Below are 25,413 nucleotides of genomic sequence, written 5' to 3'. Positions count from 1 at the left end.
AGAAAGAATCCTTGAGCGGAGAAGGAAATGTTTAATTATGCACTCGTGAGTTTCTGTGTAGAGGGAAAAAAAGGAAGGAAAAACGGTTTCCCCCTCAGCCGAAATTCTAAAAGACGCCTTGGAAAAAAACAAAACTTATCGTGTTGTAGTGTGTTTCTAATGACATAAGTGAGTTTGATGTTTGCGGGTTAGGAACAAAGTACACTGAGATTATGACAAATTGAAATCTGCACTGTGCATGCTGAGTGAGCGTGGAGGACATTTTTGAAAAGCACATGTGGTAGGAACATAAAGAAAATTTGTTTCATATGAAATATTTCTTCTGACATACAGTTAGGTCCGTGCCTGTCATGTTAGTTTTTACGCGATATAAAAGTGTCATATCACAATATCATTGATATAGGAACACCATGCATTTAGATTCAGTGACTCGAACAATGAGGGAAGCCCAAGCATGTCTGAGAGCAAGAGCCTCCAGTGGTGATTTAGTACTTAAAAAGCAAACTACTCAGCAACTTAGAATCAGCACAGCACTTTGCAAAACATGCAAGAAAACTATTTCTGCTAAATGTGGAAACACTGCATGTTTTTCACCACTTGATACATGTGTGACTCAAAAGTAAACTAATACGTTGACAAAGTGTGGCTGGAGTGGTTGCTTGTTGCAGTCCATAGGACAGGAAGAGCAAATGCTAGGAAATGACTGATGTGGTTACACAGTAGAAAAGAAATGGTATAAGCCGCTGGTTACAGGGCTGTAATACATGGAAAAACAAAACATACAAGGTGCTGGGGTTGTTGCAGCACGTCACATCATGGTTTCCCTTGGACACATTTTTTAGTGTTAAAGTTTGTAAAGTGAACTTGAACTTAAAACCTTTCATAAATAAGTAGAAGAAATTGATCATTATTTTTTTCTCTTCTCTAAATAATGCCATGCATCATGGCCAAATGAGGTTGCATACTAGTAACCAGTAGCTACAATGGTGCATTTTTTTCTTTTTTTTTCTACATAAGCTTTTGGCCAATACCTATCACCAGCTACTAGGTCATAAAAGAGGTCACATCAGAAGACCAGCAGATTAATAAGCTTCAGTTCCCCAAAAAACCTGGATTTGTCTCTGTTGGCTTAATCCAAGTGATCATTCTTCAGTTTGTGATTATAAACATGGTTTTGAATCACCATGATGCAAAAGAGGCTCACACACCTGTCCCTAAGGTGTCCTCACAAGCTATCTTGAACACTTTGGACATTGGTGCACGACATGAGGAAATTTACTGCCTAAATCTCTGAGTGCTGATGATACGATGATAACGTTCTGGCCCATTATGAGCTGCTGCTGAGCACTTTAACATTATCATTAAGCAGTAATTTCACACTACTTCCTTTTCTGCAAAAGGGCATTTGACTGTGTTGTAAGCTGTGCAGATTTTGCTTTTGGGCCCAGTAAAATATGATGTTGGTAAAATATTATCTTGACTGCTGTGTCTTAAGAGAACTCATAGGAGCAAGATTGGCATGCTTTTTTATGATTTCATAATGAATTTGCCCACCCATGTGTGCCCTGTGTGTTCTTGTGTGCAACTACAGGGTCTGGTAGTTGCAAGACTGGCATATTTTTTATTTTATTTATTTATTTATTTATTTATTTTTTAAGAGGTGACAAGACGAATGGAATATTACAGTACACACACACACACACACACACACACACACACACACACACACACACAAACCAGCACCCCAACTTCATGGCCATTCCCTGGCTCTGGATGGTTTAAACGCTCAACCAAAATATACAACATCCTATGTAGAAAATATTTTTCAGTGTTGTTTTGTGACTACTGTGCAGCTTCTGAAGAGTTACAAGGTTAGGTTACTTTGGCTACTGTTAAATTGAAAATGTTAAACAGTTATTTTATACGTTTACTAAATGAAGTTTCCAGGCAAAGCAGTATCTGGGCTACCTTTGTGCTTATATTTCACTTAGTCTGTGTCACTGGATGTAATGCTTGCTCACTGCTATTACACTAATAGCCCTAATTCACAAATACTTACTTGGCTCAGCTCAACTCGGTTTTAGGGTTTTCCATTGGGTGGTAGTACCTGGTATCAGGTACTTTTATTCCGTTAATGTTCCAAGTGATGTGAAGCTGTCCGAAAATTTGACGTCAGCAGACTGCATGCCACTGATTAGCTAGTCAGTGGCGTCACTTGATGACTCATGACAGCGTCTCCTTCATGAAAATCAAAACTGCCATTTTTGAAATCCAGCAACGAGGGAAATTTCTACACAAAAACAACACTGTGGTCCCAGATTCTGGAAAAAAACCACACACCGAGCAGCAGGTATACCACCAACCAAAACCCAGTAGAGTTGACCTGAGTAGCTACTAATGGAAAAAGGATATATAATGCTGCTCCTGACACTTTTGCAGTAAATTCACACTTTAGATTAACGAGTGTGTCATCAGTGACAGAAACTTACTGGAAAAGAAGGATAGAAAATGCCCTTCATTTACTTACATTTATAAATGCTGCTGCCTGCAAGCATCAATAACACACCGTTTGGTATTTATTCATTTATTTTTTCCTGTATTGTCAGAAATATCATGGCAAGTTTTCTTCAACTATCATGGTATAATTTAGAATCTTTGTCATCCACCTCACTTACAGTTTATATCTATAAAGTCACACACGGTATCAGATATGGTAACTTCTAGAATATGTTGCATTAAACTGCCTTTTTTTTTTTAACAGCATGGGGCCATTTTGCATGGTAACTGTTTTTTAATACTTGCACATGTGAATTTAGAAGCTCTTATAGAATCTACTGTTATCAAAGTAAAAACGCTGCATAGATCGGCCCCAGCTGTGGTTATGTCTAGCTTGTTGTAGTCATGTGTCTAGATTTTATAGACAATATCTCCCAGAAGCACCTGCAGTATTTGATAAATGCAGCCTGCGTTTTGGGTTGTGTTTTGTGTTAATCTCGTGTCATTCCTGTTGAAACTTTTCCCAGACTGATGTTGACACCTTGTCCAACTTCTCTTTTTTGCCTCCATTGAAGAGAGTTCAATTTCAGAGTCTTTGCCCATTTGCATTGACAGACGCTGTATTCTCATGCAGCCCTGTTTCTAATGTAAGGTGGAGTTAAGCTTTCATAACTTGAGTGGGGAAAAAACCATCAATGTCTCACTTTTGACATTTTTGGGTACAAATTAATCAGTTAGTGCACTGTTAGCGATAGATTAATTTGAATGAATGATTCATTTTATATTTGTTGACAAATAGATTAAACAGCCAATTGCTGCAGCTCTGCTGCTTCTATTTTAATCTTACTTGCAACCAAATGATATGTGCCAATAGCCAGCTGAGTCTCTGCTCCAGACACACAAAGGTTTTAAAATCTGAAGGTAGAACTGAAAGCACAGATCAGAACAGAGGAGAACAGAGAACCTGTGAAAGGATTCCTCTAGAGTGGTTGATGATCATAGGGTCATCTTTAGGAGCAACGCAAACATTTGGCACAGGGTGAATACCCTCTTTCTCACCCCTCTGTCTGCCTGCTCTCTCAGAGGTTAAAATTCCTTCGACTGCTCCGCTTGCATGTGCGTATTAGTATGCACGCCTGTGTGCAGACACGGTTCCTTAGCTCGTACAGGTGGGTGCAGTAAATATTAGCTTTTCAAATGAACATGGCCACCCTCGGATATTTAAAGGCCGAAATTGAGAGGCTTTCTTTTTTCTCTTGGCAGGCAGCTCCAAACCAGCAGCAGACAGCTTGGTTACATTCAACAAACATTAAGTAACCATTGACTTCAGTCTGCATCTTCTACTGCAGTTCATTTTGGACTTGGGAAAGGAGGAGCTGAGAAAGGGCGCTGGGTTCAAGCTTGAATGCAAGCAAACAGGAGATATTAGCAGATGACTGCCTCTGGTTTATTCACGGATAATAAGGGAACAGAAATAAGTTCAGGATACCTGAAGACTGTAGACAGGCAGCATTTTATTTTACAGAAAGCAGTCATCTTGTGCTTATCCAGTATATGCTGAGTGAGACCTCAGATGTGTCACTCCTTACTCAAGATGTCCCTTTGGATGCTTTCAGTCTGACAGGAAAACAGGTGGCTCTAAATAATGACTTTGCCACAGAGATGCTGAAAGAAATGGTGCATTTCTTACAGCGATGTTTTCCTGTTGAAGTATGAGTTTGCAAAGTTTACCCCAACCCAGCGTCCTGCTCGGGTTAGCCTCCCCCCTCATCAGATTCACTAAAGTATCCATTCTAATATAAAGTAAGTGTTCAGCATCAGGCATCAAGATTACAGTTGGCATAATTAATTAGCACAGACGCTATAGAGAAGTGGTCCTTCTGAATTCACGGACTATTTAGGCAGACTACGCCGAATGAAAGGACCTTTCAGTTTCCATATTCTGCAGGTTGGGGATGCCAGCATTCGGAGCTGTTTTGAGGTTTTGACTTGGTCTTAAATCCTTTTCAGCTACTGGCTGCTTTTTGGATGGCACGGGTTTGTTTACGACGTTAAAAAAGGTGATGTGTTTTAGCGGTAGAGACAGATTTTAATTGGTTTACCCTTGTTTGGATATTGGCTGCCAAAAGAGATCTTTCATCAAGCCACTTGCTTTAAACTGCCATCAGTGACAGAAAGCTTGCAGGCCACTGTGCTGTACAACACAGCAGGAATTGTCCGTTTGTTTTTTATGCTTTTGTGCATTCTGTTTATTTCGGAATGAAGGCAGTACCTGAAGTGTCTATAGATTTAGAGACTTTAAAGTTATAGTTGGGAGATTTATTACTATATGTACAAATAAAAAGGTGTTCTACTCTTAAATTAAGTTTGCTTTTTTGCTGCCAATTTTCCATAGCTTACCTTATAATTGGTATTGTCAGTTTGTTAATTTATTTCTTGGTATTTTAAGAAAAAGGGGAGAAGAGGAGAGGGCTGTCTTTAATCCACGTGACACTGTGTTTCTTCGGACAATCAGAAAAGAGTCATTCATTCATGTCCAGCTGCCCGCGCAGTGCTCTCGACCTCTCCTCAGCCACTGACGGGAAACTCTGACCTGCAGTCTTTTGCGCCCAGCCTGGTTCAGGAGAAAAATGCAGAATAGAAATGTGTGCCAGTGCGTGAACACAGGCATTCGAGGTGCAGCAAAGCTGATACGACGTGCGCGTTTGTTTGTGGGTCCCATGGCGATCGCGCCTGAACTGAAATCTACCGCTCATTATCACATCTCATTACATTTCCTCCTCCGCTTCATATCTGCATCTCAGCCCTTCAGTCTCGCTCGTTGTAGTGCCTCCTGTTTTCCCACCAAACTGCTTCTCAGCAGCATGGCTTTCTCTCCACCGGCTCCTCATCAGCTGCCTTCATCGCAGAGCTGGACTCTCTCACGTTAATGTAGTTGTTAACAGCCTGTGGTCACAGGCGGTTTGTGTGGCTTTGCTGTTGGAGCTGAAATGCTCACAGGAGGCAGAGGAGGTGCTGTGTAGGACCTCTGATCCCAAACGGACCGGCCAGTGATGGATTGTGCTTGGTTGACTGATATAGTTTGACAAGAAACTAAAAAGACCAGGGGTTCAGTGTTAAATTACAGAAATTGAAGATACAAATGAAAGAGATATGAACTGAAAACCAGAGCGAGAAACTGTAAAAGAACACATGAATAAATTTTCAGGGAATACATGAATATCTTGTTTATTGCTGGTTGTGGGTACTTTTTGTTTCCTTTGTTCTCCAAACCAAAAACACACCCTCTGTTGCTCTAGTTACGTCACTCAGGACGAAGGAAACCCATCATTGTGGTCTGAGCGCCTCTTTTTTTTGTTTTGTTTGTTTTTTCCTTGTCATGTGATACTTTCACTTCTCCAGTTGAGAGTAGTAAGCACAGTGCTTGTAAGATGGTGTTACCAGGAGTCACATGCTGCTGTCTAATAAACACCCTCACCTTACATACCTACGGTACCTTCAGCACATCTGTGACAGCCCTTTGATTGGTGATAATGAGCCGTGGGTGTTTACAGTGACTGTGAGTACAGGTCTGATTCTACATTATGTCTTTGCTTTTGAGCTACTGATACAGCAGAGGTGTGTGTGTATAAATATACACTATATATAGAGCAAAGTTTGCTGCCTTTGCTGTGAACACAACAGATGAGTGTAAGTTTATGTGAGTTTGTGGTTCGGGTCTGTTAAATTCTCTCCGTCTGTGTCTCTCATCTCTGCAGGAGTCGGAAGATCCAGATCCGGAACATTCCCCCTCATCTACAGTGGGAGGTCAGTGTGTGTCTCCGTCTTGTGTGTGTGTGTGTGTGTTGGTGTGACAGTAATGCCCTGTTGATCAGCACCAGGTAGCACATAAACCAGTTTCCTGACGATGAGTCACCAGCCTTTATCCTGTGTTTGTGTGTTTATGTCTGTACTTGTGTGCACGCTTATGTCTGCGTCGGTGTGTGCAGATGACAGTGCGTCTGTGTGTCAACATCTGTAACCTTGCTGGGGTCCAAGTTGGTTTTCTCTGTGTGAGAGTCTCTGTCTTCAAGCCTTTACTCTGTCATTTTTCTTATTTTAATATCTTCAGCCTGTCTGTGCGCTCACAGCTCTGGGCATGTGGTTTAAATGGGTTTTATTGTTTTTAATATTATAAACATTAGCGGATAAAAACGCTTTGTGTTTACTGAACAGATTAGGACAAGTGCTGCATACAGTTTTATTGTACAAAAGAATTTATTCACATTTAATAACACAATATTTTTTGTATTAGTCAATTCTTTATCTATATACTATCTGATAGAAAACATGTGATCCAAGTGTCATCTATTTGTCTCTGAAATTTAGTAGAGATGCTCAGGGGCAGCTCATTTTATTTCATGTGCCTCATTCAGAGTTATTTCATTTCTGTTGGACCAGATGAGTAAAATAATTAGTTTCCGTAATAACCTGAATAAAAAAAATAAAATAAACAAAAGTACAGTTTTTGAAGACTGAAAAGAAACCGATCTATTTAAAAACAGATAGTGGACAGCATGAAATGTCTTAAAAAACAAACAAAAGATCAAAGGTATGTTTTTCTGCATTCGGTCAGTCTACAGCCATTTTTAGCAGCATGGTGCCTCAACACTTTTGCCTCACATCTGCATGGTACTGGGCTCAAACCCACGAGGGCCTTTCTGTGTGAAGTTTGCATGTCCTCCTGAGGCTTGCACAGGTTTTCTGCAGGAGCTCCAGTTCTGCCTGCCATTGAAAAAAATATAATGGTAACCCTGTCTGTCTTGCCCTAGGCATTTTTGCAAGAAATTCTTAATCTCAAGAGTTTTCTGGTAAACAAAATAAAATATCAAAGATGCGCTGCTCTAGTGAATAAAAGAATGTGCTGCAATGGCTCCTTTGCTTAACCATAGGCCATTGGTAATATCTTTCTTAAAAGCTGGAAGCTTAACGATGATTCGAACCTTTGGCTTGGATGAAAAAGGACAATTTATTTGGATGTCCATTCTAATGATGTGATTTATTCTTAATGCATGAAACACAATTCCTTGCCACAAAATACAGTGAAAAGTTCAAAATTGTGGCCCTTCTTCTCTGCAGATGTCACTCTTTGCACACCGCCGGTCCAGGAAAGATCCTTTGGTGGTTTTCTTTTTACACTACCTGTTTTTTGTTTTTTTGTTTTTTTTCCCCTACACGAATCTGACCTCTTTCTGATTGAACAGTGACCTTTTATTATTTAACATATTATGATGGAGCACTACCACACATTCTTATATCATTTTAGGTGTTGGTATGTCTTTTATGCCTGCCTTATTTCCCCTTTGCACCATAATGTTCGCACAGCAAGGTTAGGCTCTTCAGCCACAAGGATAACAACTGAGATATAAGTTCTTGGAATAATACTTTGATTAATCATACTTGTGAATGTTAAAGTATCTCTGTTTTTACCAATATTGCGTGACTGCAGGGCATGATATCTCTGACACACACACACACACACACACACACACACACACACACACACACTCTTTGCCACCTCTCCAGGTTTCTCTCCAAGTCTTAGCTGTGATCTCAGATGCCATTCAGCTCTCATTTTCTTTATTTACAGACAAGTCTGCACTAGCTGCAGCCACTCATTTGACATTAGGAAAAGTTTTTGTTTGGAGCTGGGTACATCAACGTACAGTGTCTTTTATTATCCATGCATTGCAGAGGAATAAGCTGAAATGAGGTGACGTAATTAAAATAATGTAAGGTTAAATGTCCTATTTCCGGTCTGGCCTTCCAGTAATAAGCTTTAATCTAAAGATCAATCAGATGTTAAAGTTTTGATCTCATTCTTAATGTGTATGTGTGTCAGTGCTGTTTTGTGTGTCTGATTTTTATCTTTTATCTTTTCCCCATCAGGTTTTGGACGGCCTTCTAGCTCAGTATGGTACTGTAGAAAACGTGGAACAAGGTACAGAATTCTTTTCCTCCCTGTTTGCTGTGCATGTCATCTTCATTTGGTTCCAACTGTTCAATGCACATGAGACTGTCTAGCATCACACACACACAAACATGCACGCACGCAGACCTCCCAGTGAGTCAAGTCTCCCTTTGTGACTTCACTTCCTCGTTACCATCATCCCACACAACCATTATCTAAACATAACCCATCTCTGCATATGAATCAGCCTTTTATCATCTTGTCTGTCTGCGTGTGTGCGTGCGTCTTATAAGTTTGACCCGAAGAGTCGAGCGTTTGAATTGCATGCAGCCTCTATAATAAGCACTGTGTACTACCACGGTTCCCGTTGGCCCCAGCGTATGGATTGAAGTGGGCAGACATGGCAGGAATCCAGTAGTAATGTGTCCACGTGTGTGTTTATGCCTGTATGTGTTTGCGAGATGGATCTCTTTTGGGGAGGTGCATCGTGGTAACTGGGGAGGACACTGCAGGCGCCTGTGGTGAGGCTTTTGCACTGTCTGATTGTGTATGTGTGTATGTGTGTGTGTGTGTGTGTGTGTGGGGGGTGGGGGGGTGGGGGGGACCTTAAAGCAATCCCTGCAAACTTTTTGCTGTCTAAGCACGCATGCATGAGTAATAGAGGCATGCACCGCTAGGTATGAGCACCCACAAAGATGCACATGTACAAATCTTTACACACACACACACGCACACAGACAGGCACAGTGTCTCCTTGTATATCAAAACAGCCACAACCAACTACTACCCACTGTTGTCATGACAGGTGCTAAAAGAGAATCCGACAGAGGAGTTACTCCACTCAGAGTTTACCACACGCTGCCGTTAAACAGTCTACTTCATGCTGTACCACACACCGGCACAGCATTTTCCCTTCATCTCCTCTTTCAGTTCCTCAGTCTGGCTCTCCAAACATCGCTAGTTGCAGTGAATTATCAATGGAGCCAGCTTGCTCGTGTGTCCGTCCCCGCTTGCGGTCTCTGTCACTTTTCTCTGCCTGGGTCCGTGCGCTCTTGTTACAGGGGTGAGGTTTTAGAGAAGTCCCGTGTTCTTGTGTGGCATGGTCAGAGCTGCTGGTGGCGGGGTGGGGCAGAACTGGCTGTGAGTGCCGGTGCCGGGCACCACGCCAGGCTCAGCCCACTCGCCCTCTCTAAGCCAGCTGGTCGCTCTCCCTGGATTTAACCCTTTAAAATCTGCTATCTGCTGCTCACTAGCAGGTTCGGAAGTTTCATTTTTAGGCATTGATGCCTCTTATGACTGTTCACAGGAAAAGCAAGCTGAAACATAATTTTACTACTTCTGTGGGACACCTGGCATCTCAGACTTATTTATAATTGACATGTTTTGTTCTTGGCTTGCATGGGCGTTTATGTGCCTGTTTTATCTAAAACCTCAGAAGTATCTTTACAGGGCTTTGAAGACCTACTCGATTTGACATTTATTTGATTTCACAAGCATAGTTGAAAAAGCGTAGATACTATTGTCTCTTGTGGCAGAAAGCATTTCATCAATAACACAAGCTGCCTTTCTCAGACCTTGTTCTTTTGCCATTAGTATCACTGTTGCTCTCTCAAATTACAGGTATCATGCAGTTAAATAAAACATGCTGAAGTACAATGTGCTAAGACCGGTTAAGGAAACATGTACACCAGGGTGACAAATTAAAGGGAAAACCTCCAATCTTGACCCCCACAGTGAGGAGAGCTAGTGGCTCTTATCTGCTTTCACACATGCACTACCACAGAAGCCCTAAATCTTTCTAGACTTTATCCAGCGCAGGTACATGTGAGCAGTATTTAACCTTCCCATGTCAAAAGATTGTGTGCTGGTCAGTTACACCTGTCAAATATAAGATGAGGAAATATCTTTTAAAATAAATTTTCCTATTTAATGCAGAGACTGAAGCTGTTTTGGCAGCTTGTGGTGGTTCAGCATCTTCCAAATAAACTCTTTTATAATGTTTCTGTTTTTTTTTTTGTTTAATTTGTCACATTTTTTGTATTTATGCATTGCACAAGTTAATAACAGCAAAAACAATACAAAACATTCTGAAAACATTTAATATTAGAGCAAACAAAACCTTTTTTGTGATCTCTTAGAGAACAAGAGAGGAGAAAAAAAACAACGTTTTGCAGTCGAGTCTCAGTATTCATAGCCCAGCTCTTGGCTTCAGCTAGACTGCATCTGTTGATTATTTCATTAAGTGATGAATATTGATGGCGTTTCTCTTTATTATAAGACAAAGAAAAAGAATATAAAGTTTGTGCTTGCTTATCGTTTTTCCTTATAAATTACTAGAGTGATCAACTCAGCATCTGAGCTGTTTGATCAATGGACAAATTCATCAATCGATCGATTGAGCTTCTTTTGTAATTGCGTGTACTTTACAAGGCTCGCTTGTATCGAATTCCACTTACAGTTCAACCTTTGAAGAATTGAAGAATGCGCGATCTCAGCAGGAATCAAACCCTTCAGTGTGGCGGTATCCATGTTGTTCTTTCCTCACCGGACCACAGGTCTCGGCGAGGTGCTTCTTAGCTGTGCATTGCGTTGCACTTTATCACAGATTACTTGCTTTGTTGAGGCTGTCATGTCAAACTTAAATCCGTTATTGTGCAAGTGGCAGAGAGGCTATTGTGTTAAGCTGCTCCTGTCTGTAGAGGAAGCAGCAGGGTCTGGAGGGGAGCCAGTGTGGTGATGGTTGTAATGGATTCACACAGACAAGTGGTTCTCTGGGTCACCACGGGAACCTGAATGCGTCTCTGACTCACCTACGGCAACAACAAAGAACTGCTATGTCCATGTGACCGAATCTCTGTTTACTGTGTGTCATCTTTTTGGGTGTTTTTTTTTCTTTTTCTTTTTTTTTTCATGTCCTTCTCTTTCTGTCTTGTTTTGCAGTGAACACTGATACAGAAACAGCAGTGGTGAATGTTACATACGCAACCAAGGAGGAAGCTAAAGTGTAAGCAGCACATAATAGTGACATTGATGCATGAAAGTAGAGCAAGACTCATGATATACTTGCACCGACAAGAAGCTGCAATACAAGCAGTACTGGTCCCGCTGTTTGTATATTTTTCTTTGTACCAGGCAGTTTCAAAAGTGTATCCATAAAGGTCAGAGCAGGGTTGGTTCATCTGTGGCCCACACAGTAACAAACTCCTTGTGAACTGATTTTTTTTTACACAAACACATGCAAGCTTGGAGGAGGTTACTATATTGTAGAAGAAGACAGGATTAAAAGGTAGAAGGCAAAACATGTTTGTTCTCTCCATTAGCTGTCCATCCAACACCTAGGTCACATTTTCCCAACTTTTTTAGCCTTGTGAAAACAGAGTAGATGCGTTTCAAACCATTGTGTTGGTGTGTTTATGAGGGGAAAAATTTTTTTTGAAGGGAAAATAATGTGATGTAAGCTCACCAGGTCACTGCCGGTGGGTGTGTGGTGAGCTAGAGTTGAGGAGCTTGCTGTGTGATCTTGCATTTTAATTTTTTGCGTTTCCCACGAAAAAGCGCAGTGAATGATGCATGAAATCGAATTATATGTAATGTTTGTCCACCAATAATCAGATATCAGGTGTAATTTGCCACTTTGGTGACTGTTGCTCGGCTGAGGTAGTCATCATGTGTAACAAACATGTGTTTACAAGTACAGAGGCTTATGAAGTTAATCATTTAAACTGTCACAGAACCTGTATTCTGATATTCTTGTGTTAGTGCATTTGTTCATTTATTTCCCCTCTCTTCCTGACACTTCTCCTTCTACATTCCTACCACCACCCAGAGCCATTGAGAAGTTGACAGGACACCAGTTCGACGACTACTCCTTCAAGGTGTCATATATCATGGACACGGATGCTGCTCCACCTGTCCAGGCTCCCCGCACGCGTCGTGGGGGTCGGTCTTCCCGGGACCAGGGCTCCTCTCAGCCCGGGCCATCAGGAGGCTACGGATCTCCACGCCCCAGACAACACGACTTCCCACTGCGCATGCTCGTTCCTACTCAGTTTGTGGGAGCCATCATTGGCAAGGAAGGCAACACCATCAAGGATGTCACCAAACAGACGCAGTCAAAGTAAGCAACAACACCTCACCCTGCTGGAGTTTAACCTTTCTTTTAGTTTTTGGGTCAGGGCACATTTTGGCAAGCCTCAGGCTTTCTTCTTCTTCGTCTTCTTTTTTTTTTTAAACTACAATGTCAATATATGTCTGTCTCTCTCTCTATCAGGGTAGACATTCATCGGAAGGAAAATGCAGGTGCAGCTGAAAAACCCATCACCATCCACTCAACACCCGAGGGCTGCTCCGCCGCCTGTCGCATGATCCTGGACATCATGCAGAAGGAAGCCAACGAGACCAAGACGTGAGTCCGCCCAACTATTCTTTTAAATAAACACGCTCACATGTGCTCCTGTGGAGCATGTTTACAACCTCACAGGGCGATTAGCTATAATGTCTGCAGGGCTATAATCTTATCCTTTTACCTGCCTGCGCACCTTTTAATCTCACTGTGCATTCTCTCGGTTGGACCACTGACACAGTAAACACAATGACACTCTCACATAGGCTAACACGTGATCACAGCTTAACATTTAAGAAACAAGGTCAACATGCCTAATTGGGGCTGACAACTTTAATGAGAAGCTGCACCTTTTGAACTTTCGGAGCTTCTGCTCTGTTTGAGCGTTAACCTTTAACACATAATACTCGTGTTTGTCTGCAGTTATTTGCAAGTGTGCTGTTTGTCAGGGGTGGCTGCTCTCTGGTGTAACAGTATTTGAATTTATTTTTTAAAAAACGGATCAATTTCCCTGAGATAATACATAGTAAAAACTGCGCTTAAATGTGTTTGTGTGACTGTTTTGTTTTTTTGATTATGTCCTTGGAAAACACTAAAGGCTGTTTGAGCAATGCTGTGAACAGCTTTGAAAACTAGTTCAGAATATATATTTTAGCCATTCTCTACTACATCACAAAATTTTGAAGTTTTGATGTGTTTAATGCAGTTAAAAAAATACTTACCATCCATACCATCCATCCATTTTCTTCCACTTACCCAGTTTAGGATCGTTTGGGGCTGGACCCTATTGTTGTCATCCCAGGAAAAGGGGCAGGGCACACACTGGGCGTGTCACATTCCTAAGAACCCATTTATATTCACCGTTCTCATCCACGCAGAGAGTGCCGGATTACAAATGATGACATCATAGCCACCGGTGCAACCTGTGTGGTTGGTGTCATTTCAGCCTTCCAACTTTTGTAACCTTGCACGTTTTCCGTTGCTGGCACAGGAGTCCTCAAAATGGCCGAACTCAAGGCGCCTGTGCAGACATTTAAATGACACGTCTATGCTGGAGCGCAGGGATTCCCAGATGGCACAGAACTCCTAGAAGGAGAGTTCTATAACAGTGCTGAAGAAGTTTGCAAATAGACAAAAGCGCGGTAATGGCGAGTATAAATGGATGTAGCTCTGCGATGGTGTCAAATTGGTGGGGAAAGCAACCTATGGGTCAAGCATAAATGGGCCATAATGCAGACACAGACAACGACTCATGCTAACAGTCACACCTACAACCAGTTTAAGATTACCAGTTAGCTTAACATGCATGCCTTTGGACTGTGAAAGGAAGCCGGAGTACTTGCAGAGACCCCCGTGCTCATTTTTTACAAGTTATAAAAATGAAATTTTGCTTGCACACAGATGGGCTTAGATTTATAGGAGATAATCTCTGTATAATCTTTTGCATTCTAAATAGTAAGATGGGTAGTTGAGTTTTGTTTTTGTTTTTCTTGACAGTGTCAGTGGAGCTTTTCCCCTCTGTTTTCTGTTTTCACGCTACATGGTCACTAGCTGTAGTTTCACATTTACTGTACTCATGTACTGAAAGTGATAAACGTTAAAGTAAATGTGTACACTTTGAATTCCATATACATCAGCATACCTTTAAATAGTATGTACTTTTTCTGTCCCTATTAAATGTGAATGTTGTCTCTTTAACTGAAAGTACCTGTCAAGCAAATAAGTATTATGCAACCAGTAAAGTCAGAAATCCTGCTGTCACATGCAACAATAACCTCCACGCCTCTGTCATCTCTTTCTGTGAAGTAACACCACCCAGTGCCACACCTCAATTACACCGTACCCTTTAGTTTCACTTAGTGAAACCCAAACCACTAAACTTGGCCTCTTAACCTACACCAGTGGCATCTCCCTTTACTTGACCTACAGTTCACCCCATACTAATCTCACCCTACAGCACAGGTCTGTACTTTCAAAATAGAACAGTACACACACATACACACACCCCACCACTATCATGAAATCTTTCACCTAGCCCAAAAGAAACCTCCAGCATCTGGCTGCTAAACACCACACCCCAGGAGGTTTCTTACGTTAGTGAGCTTGTTGCTTGTGCACGTTTGCAAGAGTGTTTCCTCTAAGTTTAAATACTTGGAGCCTAATGGGGTTTCCTACAACATCCCTATTTATGTCCTTATTTCTTTTTTTTATTATTATTATTATGTTTTATTTTTTTTTACCCAAAGCAGGAGAGTTGTCCATTTCTAAATGTAGCACAGTAGCATTAATAATATTCATAACTATTAATCATTGCGGACAGGACAGTCATTTGCAATCTGTACCTTTCTGCATCTCAGACAGGTGACCTGTTCCACACATGGAGGTTTAATTAAATGATTTGTTACACATTGGTTGTCCTCAGGTGGAGTTATGAACTCTGCCACAGTTCATGGAAAATGTTTCTGTTAGTGTAAAATAGTTTCTCTCCTCCTAACTGATCAGGGGTTGAGCAACCAAACCTGGCACAGAGGTACATCTTAGGCTCCTGAAGGTTCTTATCTAATATCAGCTATTATTATGGCAATATGTTGCCTAGCAACCAGGCAGCAAATGGATAAAATGACTTGTTTTTAGTATTTATGCAGCTATAACACTTGATAAAAGCATTGTATCATTTCTGTTTGACTAAAATGTAACATCATTTATATCTACAAAGTTTAATTTCTTCATGATATATCATGACACCACCAGGCCGACTGGCAATCCACCATAGCAGGCTAGAAGGACCTGTTTTTGTTGTTGTTATGCACCTAGGAGACCTTGTGAAAACATCTAGTTTTAATTTCACAACCAACAGCACAAACGGGCGAAACAATACTGCAGCTTGGGAATGTACTTCTGTATTATTATTTGTACTTATGATAGTATCATTATATAACAAGGCTTGTTTAATCATTAAAGTGACTACTAACATGGTAGCAGGTAGCCCAGTAGCAATGGAAAAATATTTGCTGTTTGCATTATACGTAGGCAGAGGCGAGTGGTGGTCGTGTGGGGAATCAAATCCCAATTTCACCCAGCACACCAAAATGGCTATAGCGGGTCGTGGGCACACAATGGAGAGGAATATGAATCATACAGTAATGATAGTCCTTCTGTTTCAATAAGTAATAACTGCACCATGTACAGTTTAGGTACAGTACACTGAGTTTAAAAGCAGAAACTATCATACATGAATCATCAGTAGTTAATTTATTGAGCCTCTTCCTTCTCTAGTTAGGGACTTGAATGTCAAAATCATACAAGCATTCTTTTTTATACCCGTCTGTATTTCAGAATATTTCAAAGTCATGGAAAATTTATTTTGTTAAATCATCATAATTTGTGCTGTGTAAAAGAAACTGGGACTCACTTTCCATTTCACCCTAATTACACAGCTTACACAATCTGTTTTCCTCCTGAATATTTTTTTTAAATCGACTAAACTCAGCAGCCAGAGAACAAAATCACTGCTTTGGCTTCTAGATAAATGTGCTGTAATATATTATTCAGGGCCAAACAGTGGACTTACATGCATTAATGTCTCAACTTTGACTGGAAGGATAATTATTGGAAATGGTATTCTTTATTCTAACTTGATTCTTTATATTTATTAGTCATTATGTTGGTTTGGCAATTAATCAGACTCAATTAGTGGAAAGTAAGTGGCTTAAACAGCCTTTTACATTGTTTACCTATAATCACTGCCAATTTGCTTGATTCATACCAGAGAAAAAAAACTTGGAAAGTGGTAGGTTATTATGTGGAATAGGCAATAAACAGTTTGTCACATTCAATTTTGGCGAAACGCAAAGGTCCAGGAGAGAATATTCAGTTTCAAGGAAATAGTCTGCACTGATTTTGCACCATTTAACAATATCTAGGTTTTACAAAGCCCTTTATGGTGACTTTTCATTCTTTCTCACATGCGCGCGCACACACACACCCACCCACCATGTGAGGTGCTGCTAGCTCGAGGGTCTGGGGATGGAGCCACTTGTACCACCTGAGACATATTCCCCCTCACAAAAAGAGACTCATAATCACATAATCAACAGATCATTTTCGCTTACACCGTGTTGTCACCTTCACCTTCTGTCACCAAAAACATTTTCCTGGGGTTTGGTTGTTGCCGCGTATGTATTGTAAACTAGAGTTGTCTGTGAAATGCAGTTTTTGAATAGCATCAGCACAGGTTTGTTTTTCATAGAACAATGCGCTTTGTAACAGAGGTATGTCAGCATTAACCTTTCTGCATTCCCCATGACACCATATCATAGCTTATAGGTGACACTCTGTAGCACTTACCTTGTACTATATCACCTAACGCATGTATGTGTCTGTGTGTAGGACGGAGGACATCCCTCTGAAAATCCTTGCCCACAACAGCCTTGTGGGTCGGCTGATTGGCAAGGAGGGCCGCAACCTGAAGAAGATTGAGGAGGACACAGGGACCAAGATAACCATCTCCTCGTAAGTCCAGCTTTTAACTTGCTTATGGTGCTCTTACACATGTGTAACCTCTCATATTTGCAATTCTCCTCAGTGGATTTATGTTTTGAACGAGATCAAAGACAAAGAAAGATTTTTACTGTCGCTGATTTAACCAAATCACAAATAACAGACAGTGATTTCAAGCCCTTTCCACCGTAACAACCTTCTTTTGTGCTCATTAACCCGTCGGCATGTGGTTACACTTAACCAAGTTGTTAGAGAAGTAACGTGATGATTCGCTTACAGCTTTTTCTCTTCAGAACATGATATTAGAGAAGTAGTGATTGCACCCCATTTAACGGACTCTGCTCCCCAACCTTCCTTCATTTAGTGCTAATGAATTGCTCTGTCTGCGAGCTCTGAGAATGTAATGAGCCTTGAGAAAGAGACGTTGAGGTGGAGGAAGAGCGGGCTAGAGCCCTTTTGAGAAGCTCAAATAGTGGATTCAGAATTGATGGTTCTGTTAAGTCTTTTTGCAGTGTCAACTGTGTTCACCAACAGAGTACAGAGAGTTTGAGCTTCAAAGCTGTTAACGTTTGTGTCCAGGATAACTGGTCTATGGGGCTTGCCGGTTCTATAATTCTTCTGTAAATTATAGAACACACACACACACACACACACACACACACACACACACACACACACACACACACACACACACACACACACACACACACAAAAAAACGATTCAGCTGAGTATCAGACACCTTGAATTTCAAAAATTTGCCAGCAGCTTTCAAGATAACAGGTAACCATAGACATAAGCATTTTTTTCCTTTTATATTTCTCAGGTTAACATTGAAATGTACAGATTAAGTCATTATCTGGCTGTTGCACAAACGGAATAAAAACATCAATCACACTGTTGCTTCGTTTGGCTTCCATTTGTATATGTATGTCCCTCTGCTGCTAATCCACTTGACTTGCTGAGCTTAATTTATAGCATTGCATTGGATCCCTGCGGAGCCTGTGCTGTAGTGGGCGACATAGTTGTTTGCATTTATGCTCATGTGCTGATGTGTCTGCAATGCTCCGCCATCGTGAGTGAAACTGATCTGATCATGTCAGGGGTTAAGCTAATAAATCTTAAACAACAGTCCATTACTGAAAGGGAGGAAAATGATAAGACTTCACAACAGACAGTCTGTGCACTTCTGTCAAAGCTGTGGAACGAGAAAAATGGCATGTGAGCACACTGGCAGGTTACTAACGTTTGCTTTACCTGTTTTGTTTTGTTTCGCTGACATATTTTCTTTGTGTTGCAACCAAACAGACCTGTCACACTAGTTGAGGTCTGAGTTGCTGCCACGTGGCGCTAGGTTTCAGGGAATGTGCAGTCAGGTACAGAGAATTAAAGGAGTAACATAAATTAAGTAGTAGTAGTTTAAAGGGACAGACTTTTTCAATAGCCTGAAATGTGAACAGTATGTCACATTACATCACTGTTCACGTAATATAAAATGCAGGATTTGATTTAAATCAGGTGCTAGCATAGCATTATTCATGCATGTTGTCCGGTGGTTTAAGCTGTTGTCTTCTGTGAAAGGGTCATGTGACTGGTAGGTGTATGATGAGTCTGTGACGGACCACTTTGTGACCAGCAAGACCCAATTAGGAAACAAAGTGTGACGTCTCTTATGGTTTAAAAAACAAACAGTCTGTCCAGTCTGAAATGCAGACCTGTTTTGTTTTTGTTGACACCATTTCCAAAAATCTCTCTTTTAGAATCTGGTGAAGTGAAAATGTATCAGATGCTATGTTTTAAACCCAGAGCATAGTTGGAACATGACTACAAATCATTGTATCTGTCTTTTTTTGACGTGTGAATCATAGTCTAAGCCAAAACTGCACTTTTAAAGCTCCCACATGCTTGACTGACTTATATGTGTAATAAACAAGAATCTAAAAACGAACAAAACATGTCAGCCAATATATGTCGTTTAGCGTTAAACGCAAATTTAATTGATATTCTGTTTTACTGTCAGTGCAGTTTGTTTAACTCTCACTCAGCCAAGTTTTTATTAATAACGCTGGAAGCTTCTCTTCACTGCCATCCATCCTGTATGACGTGAATGCAGCATGTTGAAAGACAGAGCTGAGTTGCATTATGGGAAATGTAGTATCCAGCCTGTGGAAACTTAGTCAGAACCTAAATATATCATTATTCTTTTAAATCTGTTTTGGGAATCCTCTGCACGTCTTCCTTCTGTGAGCATATACAGTAATCATTTCTGTGTCTGTGTGCGTGTGATTTTCCTTTCAGGTTACAAGACTTAACTATTTACAACCCTGAGAGGACCATCACGGTGAAGGGCAGCATAGATGCGTGTTGTAAAGCTGAGGTGGAAATCACGAAGAAACTGAGGGAAGCCTACGAGAATGATATTGCTGCTATAAATGTAAGTCTTGAGGGTAACGTCTGCAGGCCTCCTGATTGTTTGTGTGTGCTAGTATGTTGACTCACGCAGACTGACAGGTGAACAACGGAGAGAAGCGATGATATACGGCGGGGTAATATTGCCTTTCCATTCAGCGCATGTTAGCGCCAGCATTAGTAATACCAGCTTGGTAAATGGATAACAGTAAACGATCGCTGGACAGCTCATCAGTGAGTCGAGTGTTTGAGCGCAGCATGTCTGTGTGTGTGTGTGTGTGTGTGTGTGTGTGTGTGTGTGTGTGTGTGTGTGTGTGTGTGTGTGTATGTCTGCCTCTTTCATGGAGCTTCTGACTCACACTTAGTTCCCCGCTGTGTATGTGTCTGTGTTACTGCTGTAACACACTGCTTTTCCCAGCATCCACCTGATATGTGCAGGCCGCCCTCTCGCCCAGCTCCTCTTTCACACTGCCCCAATGACATCACCAGCGGTGCAGCCTGAGAGGTCATCCTCTGAGGAAGAGCGATAGCCATGATGGCACACTCTGCATGCTCTCTGTTGTACTGCAGAGAGATGAATGCTGATAAAGTGACTGTATTAACGATGACGATGCTCCTCAGGATGTGACTCGTGCAGTAACACAGAATTAGTTGGTTTCTTTCCCTTTAGCGCATTAGTTGATTAGTTTTTCCTTCACAGCGACAGTCTCAATATTTGTTCAGAAATAATCATAACGCAGCGTGCTGTCATGTTGTTCTGGATGGTACGAGCAGTTCTGGCACCTGTCAGGTTGAGCGTCAGCTCTACAGTAAGCATTTAGGGCCATCTAGCGTGACAGTCTGGATATTACAGAGAGCGTTCTGGGATAAAGGAAGTGAAAGGAGGCAGTCTTGTCTTGTCATGGCCATGAAACCAGAATAGCTGACTTGACTTTGGGGGAAGATTTTTCTTTCTGTTTTTTTTTGTTTTTTTTTTTGGTTACGCTTTTACAACATCTCTCCTGTGAAAACCATGTACCACAGAAGCATTATCTTTTTAAGGAGTTAAGAAAACAGACCCATTTTAAGCTTGCAACAAGCATTTTTTAGAGTTTAGTGGGTTTTTATTTTAATGTAGCTCATGCAGTAGAAGATTTTTCTAAACCCCTAGAGGAAGATTTATCCCTTCACTTTGTGTTTAAAACCCTGTGGGCAGTTGACACAACGAGACATGCAGCTAAACGCTATTTTAATTATCAATAAATGAAGGGGATTTTGCAGAGTATGTCATTATGATTGTAATAATTAATAACCTGTAGGAAATAGGAAATTGAACTAGTCAATATTTACTGTATATTTGGGAAACTGGAGATATTTTTCATTGATAAATTATTCAGACATTTCCTCAGTCATCATAACTGTTGTTGAGTACTTCCTCCAGCTCTGCATCCTTATTTGTCAGCACAGATGTGGTGTTCTTTGAAGTGATGTGAGAACAGAAAATACTTTTTGTGTTTGTGACCAACTTTAATGTATCAGATTAAATAAAAGGATCAGAGTTATCATCATTATTATTATTATATTAAAAAACACTTGAAAAATTGTTGTTTATTGCTTGCATTATTAACTTTAAAAAAAAAAAAGTTTAAAATGCGCTTAATTGGACGAGTCATTTGTGTTTTGTATGTTTTCTTCATCTTTCTTCAACTTATGTTTTTTCCAAGATCACTGCAGTGATCTTTTTTCTTTTCCTTTTGCATGCTTTGGATATTAAATGAAAGTTAAAATCCGATCAGCTTCTTTAAAAAAAATTGCATTAATTAAAACCCAAGCAATCTTCTTCTGCTGTGATAACTTTTTAAAACTCTGCCATTGCCTCTTCTTTTTTTGTTTTTTTGCTCAGCAACAGGCCAACTTGATCCCGGGCTTGAACCTGAACGCTCTGGGCATCTTCTCCTCTGGTCTGCCGGTGCTGCCCCCTGCTGCTGGACCACGTAGCGCTGTGCCTGCTGTGGCGCCAGCAGGGTACAACCCATTCTTAGTGAGTATCCTCTGTTTTTTTTTTGGGGGGGGGGGGGGAGGGGTTTTTTTTTTTTTTTTTTTTTTGGTCTCCCCCCTCCTCCTTTTCCCACAGACTACCTGAGCACATGGCCATAAAAGGGAAGAAAAAGTTATTTTTGAAAATGCTTCTTTGAGCATGACTTTGCCTTTGCTGGTTTACCCACATCAAGTGCATGATAAAGATTGGCTTGATAAAGCAATTTATCTCCAACACTTGGTAAACCAGGCTCCCCTGAAGTGCATTTTTAAAATACACTACAGTGTTGACTCAGGTCTTCCTGCATGATTTTGTACACAGTTTGAAGCAACCAGAATTCCCCCATCTTCTCCAGAGATGAGTCAGTCTGTCAGTAAAACAAAGTCTCCACTCATTGCCTGACGAGCGCAAGCCAAAGCGGTGTGAGACAGTGTGTGAGAATGCATGTGCGTGCTTCGTAGTCCAGAAACTCAGTGTGTGATTCACTGTGAGTTTCTACCCTGAAATTCCCCCCGAAGAAAGAGCTTGATTTGTGTTCGTGCCTGTGCCTTTTAACATGTGTGTTAACATGCCATCTGATAGGCATGCTTGTCACTTCACTTTCAGAGTCACTCTTCACATCTCAGTGGCCTGTATGGGGTTCCTCCAGCAAGTGCCATCCCCCACCAGCACTCAGTATGTTCCCTCAAATCTGCACTACAGTCAGTGTTTCCTCTCTGAATCCTTTGTTTTGTTTTTTGTTTGTCCTATTAGATAATTGCTTTAATAATCAAAAACAGGTGAAATCCATGTTTTGGAAAAGAGACCCCTTTAGGATTTGCATTTCTTCTGGTTGTGTGCATTCTGCACATAGCTTCTATGCATGGGAGGTAAAACCATGAACCCTGCTGTAAAACAGATAAAGGCAGATCTAAATGAGGTGGATTTGTAAATAGCAGACTGTTAGAACGCCTCAGTCAGCGTCTGTGTAGGACAGAGAGTCTGGATTCCTGTTTGCCATCACCCAGTCACCAGAACACCACAAATATTCCTGGAAGGGGACTTTTTAGCCCAGAGTTATCCCGTGGCTCGTAAAAATTCACTTTATAAACCTCAACTACATGAGTGTTACCATGCTAAGAAAAACAAAAACACAGGGCAGGCATCACCCCTAATAGGAAATATTCCATTCAGACGCGGCCAGAGGGCGATGTTTACCCAAAGAGGGCTTAATTTAGCCTCCCTTGCATGTGGTGTCAGCTTTTTCGGACGTTCTTCAAGTATCTGTCAAGTTTGCTCAAAACCGTTTTTGCGACAATTTGAATCATATTCTTTTCTTTCGCAGTCAAATAAATAGTAAAGTTTAATAAAAGTACTTTATATGTTTTCTTTTCTGTGTGGTCCTTTTTCAGCAACAGGCTCCAGAACAGGAGGTTGTCTACCTCTTTATTCCAACTCAGGCAGTCGGAGCCCTGATCGGCAAGAAGGGTCAGCACATCAAACAACTTGCCCACTTTGCCGGAGCTTCCATCAAGGTGCGTTTGTTGCCTGTCAACAGTGTGCTCAATAAGAAAGGAGAAAGGGGAGGATGGAGTGTCGCTAATCTAATGAGCGAATGTCTTTGTTTTGTTTTTATAAATAAACCTCAACCCATCATTCACCCAGCAGCGTTTTATGGATTTGGGGTGGAGCAATTTCCATATTTCAAAATGTTGGAAAAGAAGAGAAACATTTCAGATAATGCAATCAGAGACAATTCATTTTATTGGATTCTTCAGTTGCATTCAATATATTTGTGGGATTTTCTTCTCATGATTTTATTGGCCACAAGCTTTACATGATTTCATACCGCATGAATTTGTTCAGAAGCTAGAAATCTGATTTGCGTCTTTCTGTGCGTGTCAGATTGCTCCGGCTGAGAGTCCAGATGTTACTGAGAGGATGGTCATCATTACTGGAACCCCAGAAGCTCAGTTTAAGGTAAAAACTGCATATGTGCATGAATCTTTGTGTTAAATAATTTTTTGAGGGGGGGTTAACTTCATAAATAGTTTTCATAACAGCAGTGGATCATTGTTTGTCCCCATTTTCCCCAGTCTCTCCTTGCCTCATTCCCTCCTCTGTATTCCAGGCCCAAGGTCGGATATTTGGAAAGCTGAAAGAGGAAAACTTCTTCTCTGCGAAGGAGGAGGTCAAACTGGAGACACACATCAAGGTTCCCTCAAGTGCAGCTGGCAGGGTCATCGGTAAAGGTGGTAAGACGGTAAGCATGTGCTTGAATTGTCCTTTAAACTGCAGCGACAACAATGCCTTGCTCAAACTTTTTATTTAAATGAGCTAGTTATGTTTACATGATAAAACTTTTATCTGTGAGAGTCTCACGTACTGGTGTTTACTGCAATTACTTATTGGCTTCGAGGGGTGTTTCAGTTAAACACAATTTTGAGGTTGGAGGTAAAATTCAAAGTGAGGCTGTGATAATGGGAGTCTGTGTCGGTGTTTCAGGTAAACGAGTTGCAGAACCTTACGAGCGCGGAGGTCATCGTACCGCGGGACCAAACTCCTGATGAGAACGACGAGGTCTTTGTGAAAATCAGTGGGCATTTCTTTGCCAGCCAGGTACGCAAAATTAAACCAGCGACGCTCATTATGTGGCTCATTAGTTCTGCTGCTGCACAGGTATCAAAAGAATGGCTGCAACAACAGCGTACAAAAGGCATTGTTAAATCGCATAAAACAATAAAACGTGGTGTAATGTCCAGATTTTTATATGATCATTAAAACCTGGTGTATTATGTCTAATGGCTCTTTGTTCAGCCGCAACATGCTTCCCCTATGTTTATGTGTATTCTCTTCTGGCCTGCAGTGCTAAAACCATCTAGCTTATTTTAGTGTGAGCAGCCTTTTTTTTTTTTTTTTTTGAGATGCATAAATGTCTGCCTGCTTTTGAATACAGTTGAACTAAACAGCAGCTATATTGTGTTGCTCAAAGTGCCTGTAATGGATTAAAAACCTTTAAATCGTGACCCAGTTATTATAAACTTGTGCAGACCTCTGTTATGTACATAGGATTTCCTTTCTGCCGAGCCGCCTGCCGTCAGTATCGCTTTGCAGGAGGCAGCATCCATCTGCCTGTAACGAGAGGCTCATGGTTGTGACAGCAGGAGAGGATGTTAACATTAATATTGCCCCCCTTGGCTGAGCTCTTAGCTGCGCATATCTTTTGCTTGGCAGATGTAGACAGCTGGTAGTACAATTTGTTTTCATTGTAACCAGCTGGACTTGAAAGTTTTCTGATGGTGGAGAAATCTAATCAGCCCAAAGCTGAGTGTGCTGAATGTAACCGTTATGTAACTGTCTATATGAGTAACTAGTAATAATAAAGTGAAAACAAATGGGTAGCTGTTCACTGGCTTTCATACACATCACATTTAGTTGGCCCAGTCGGCTGCGCCCCGATTAATGCATCCAAGTGCTTTAAAAATGGTATAAAATGGTATTTTTCTTTTCTTTTTGAGCGGAGTTTAAATCGGCTCATGCATTTTCTGCAATATTAAAACTGACAAACAAACGGACACACAGAGTCTGGGATGTTGCTCTGCTCATATCTGTAACGCTTTCTTTCAGATAAAGCTTGCATACTGCATTTACCTAAATGTATCTGTCTACACTTGTATTTTTATTGATGATTGTCCTTTACTTTGTTCATTATTCTTACTTGA

The 25,413-nt window shown here is 41.0% G+C and overlaps 1 protein-coding gene across 7 annotated transcripts in view; it reads left to right on the top strand.

Annotated features, from left to right (window-relative positions):
- The window catches only part of igf2bp2a (insulin-like growth factor 2 mRNA binding protein 2a), a 54,917-nt gene that overhangs the window by 25,287 nt on the left and 4,217 nt on the right, over positions 1-25,413 (top strand). For 4 of the 7 annotated variants that reach the window (XM_019352867.2, XM_019352869.2, XM_019352868.2 and 1 more), the window contains 13 exons: positions 6,255-6,303; positions 8,425-8,476; positions 11,387-11,450; positions 12,273-12,563; positions 12,717-12,851; positions 17,178-17,300; positions 19,585-19,720; positions 21,578-21,715; positions 22,295-22,387; positions 23,104-23,226; positions 23,597-23,671; positions 23,823-23,954; positions 24,197-24,310. In XM_019352867.2, coding sequence (XP_019208412.1) covers positions 6,255-6,303; positions 8,425-8,476; positions 11,387-11,450; positions 12,273-12,563; positions 12,717-12,851; positions 17,178-17,300; positions 19,585-19,720; positions 21,578-21,715; positions 22,295-22,387; positions 23,104-23,226; positions 23,597-23,671; positions 23,823-23,954; positions 24,197-24,310 — 1,525 coding nt within the window. The remainder of the gene's footprint in view (positions 1-6,254; positions 6,304-8,424; positions 8,477-11,386; positions 11,451-12,272; positions 12,564-12,716; positions 12,852-17,177; positions 17,301-19,584; positions 19,721-21,577; positions 21,716-22,294; positions 22,388-23,103; positions 23,227-23,596; positions 23,672-23,822; positions 23,955-24,196; positions 24,311-25,413) is intronic. The other 3 variants (XM_003447348.5, XM_003447350.5, XM_025904007.1) reach the window with 3 other exon arrangements.

This window comes from Oreochromis niloticus, linkage group LG16 (genome assembly GCF_001858045.2).
Source record: "Oreochromis niloticus isolate F11D_XX linkage group LG16, O_niloticus_UMD_NMBU, whole genome shotgun sequence".
Lineage (NCBI taxonomy): Eukaryota > Metazoa > Chordata > Actinopteri > Cichliformes > Cichlidae > Oreochromis > Oreochromis niloticus.
The sequence above is the reverse complement of the archived record's forward strand: the minus strand, read 5'-3'. Positions and strand labels throughout refer to the sequence as shown.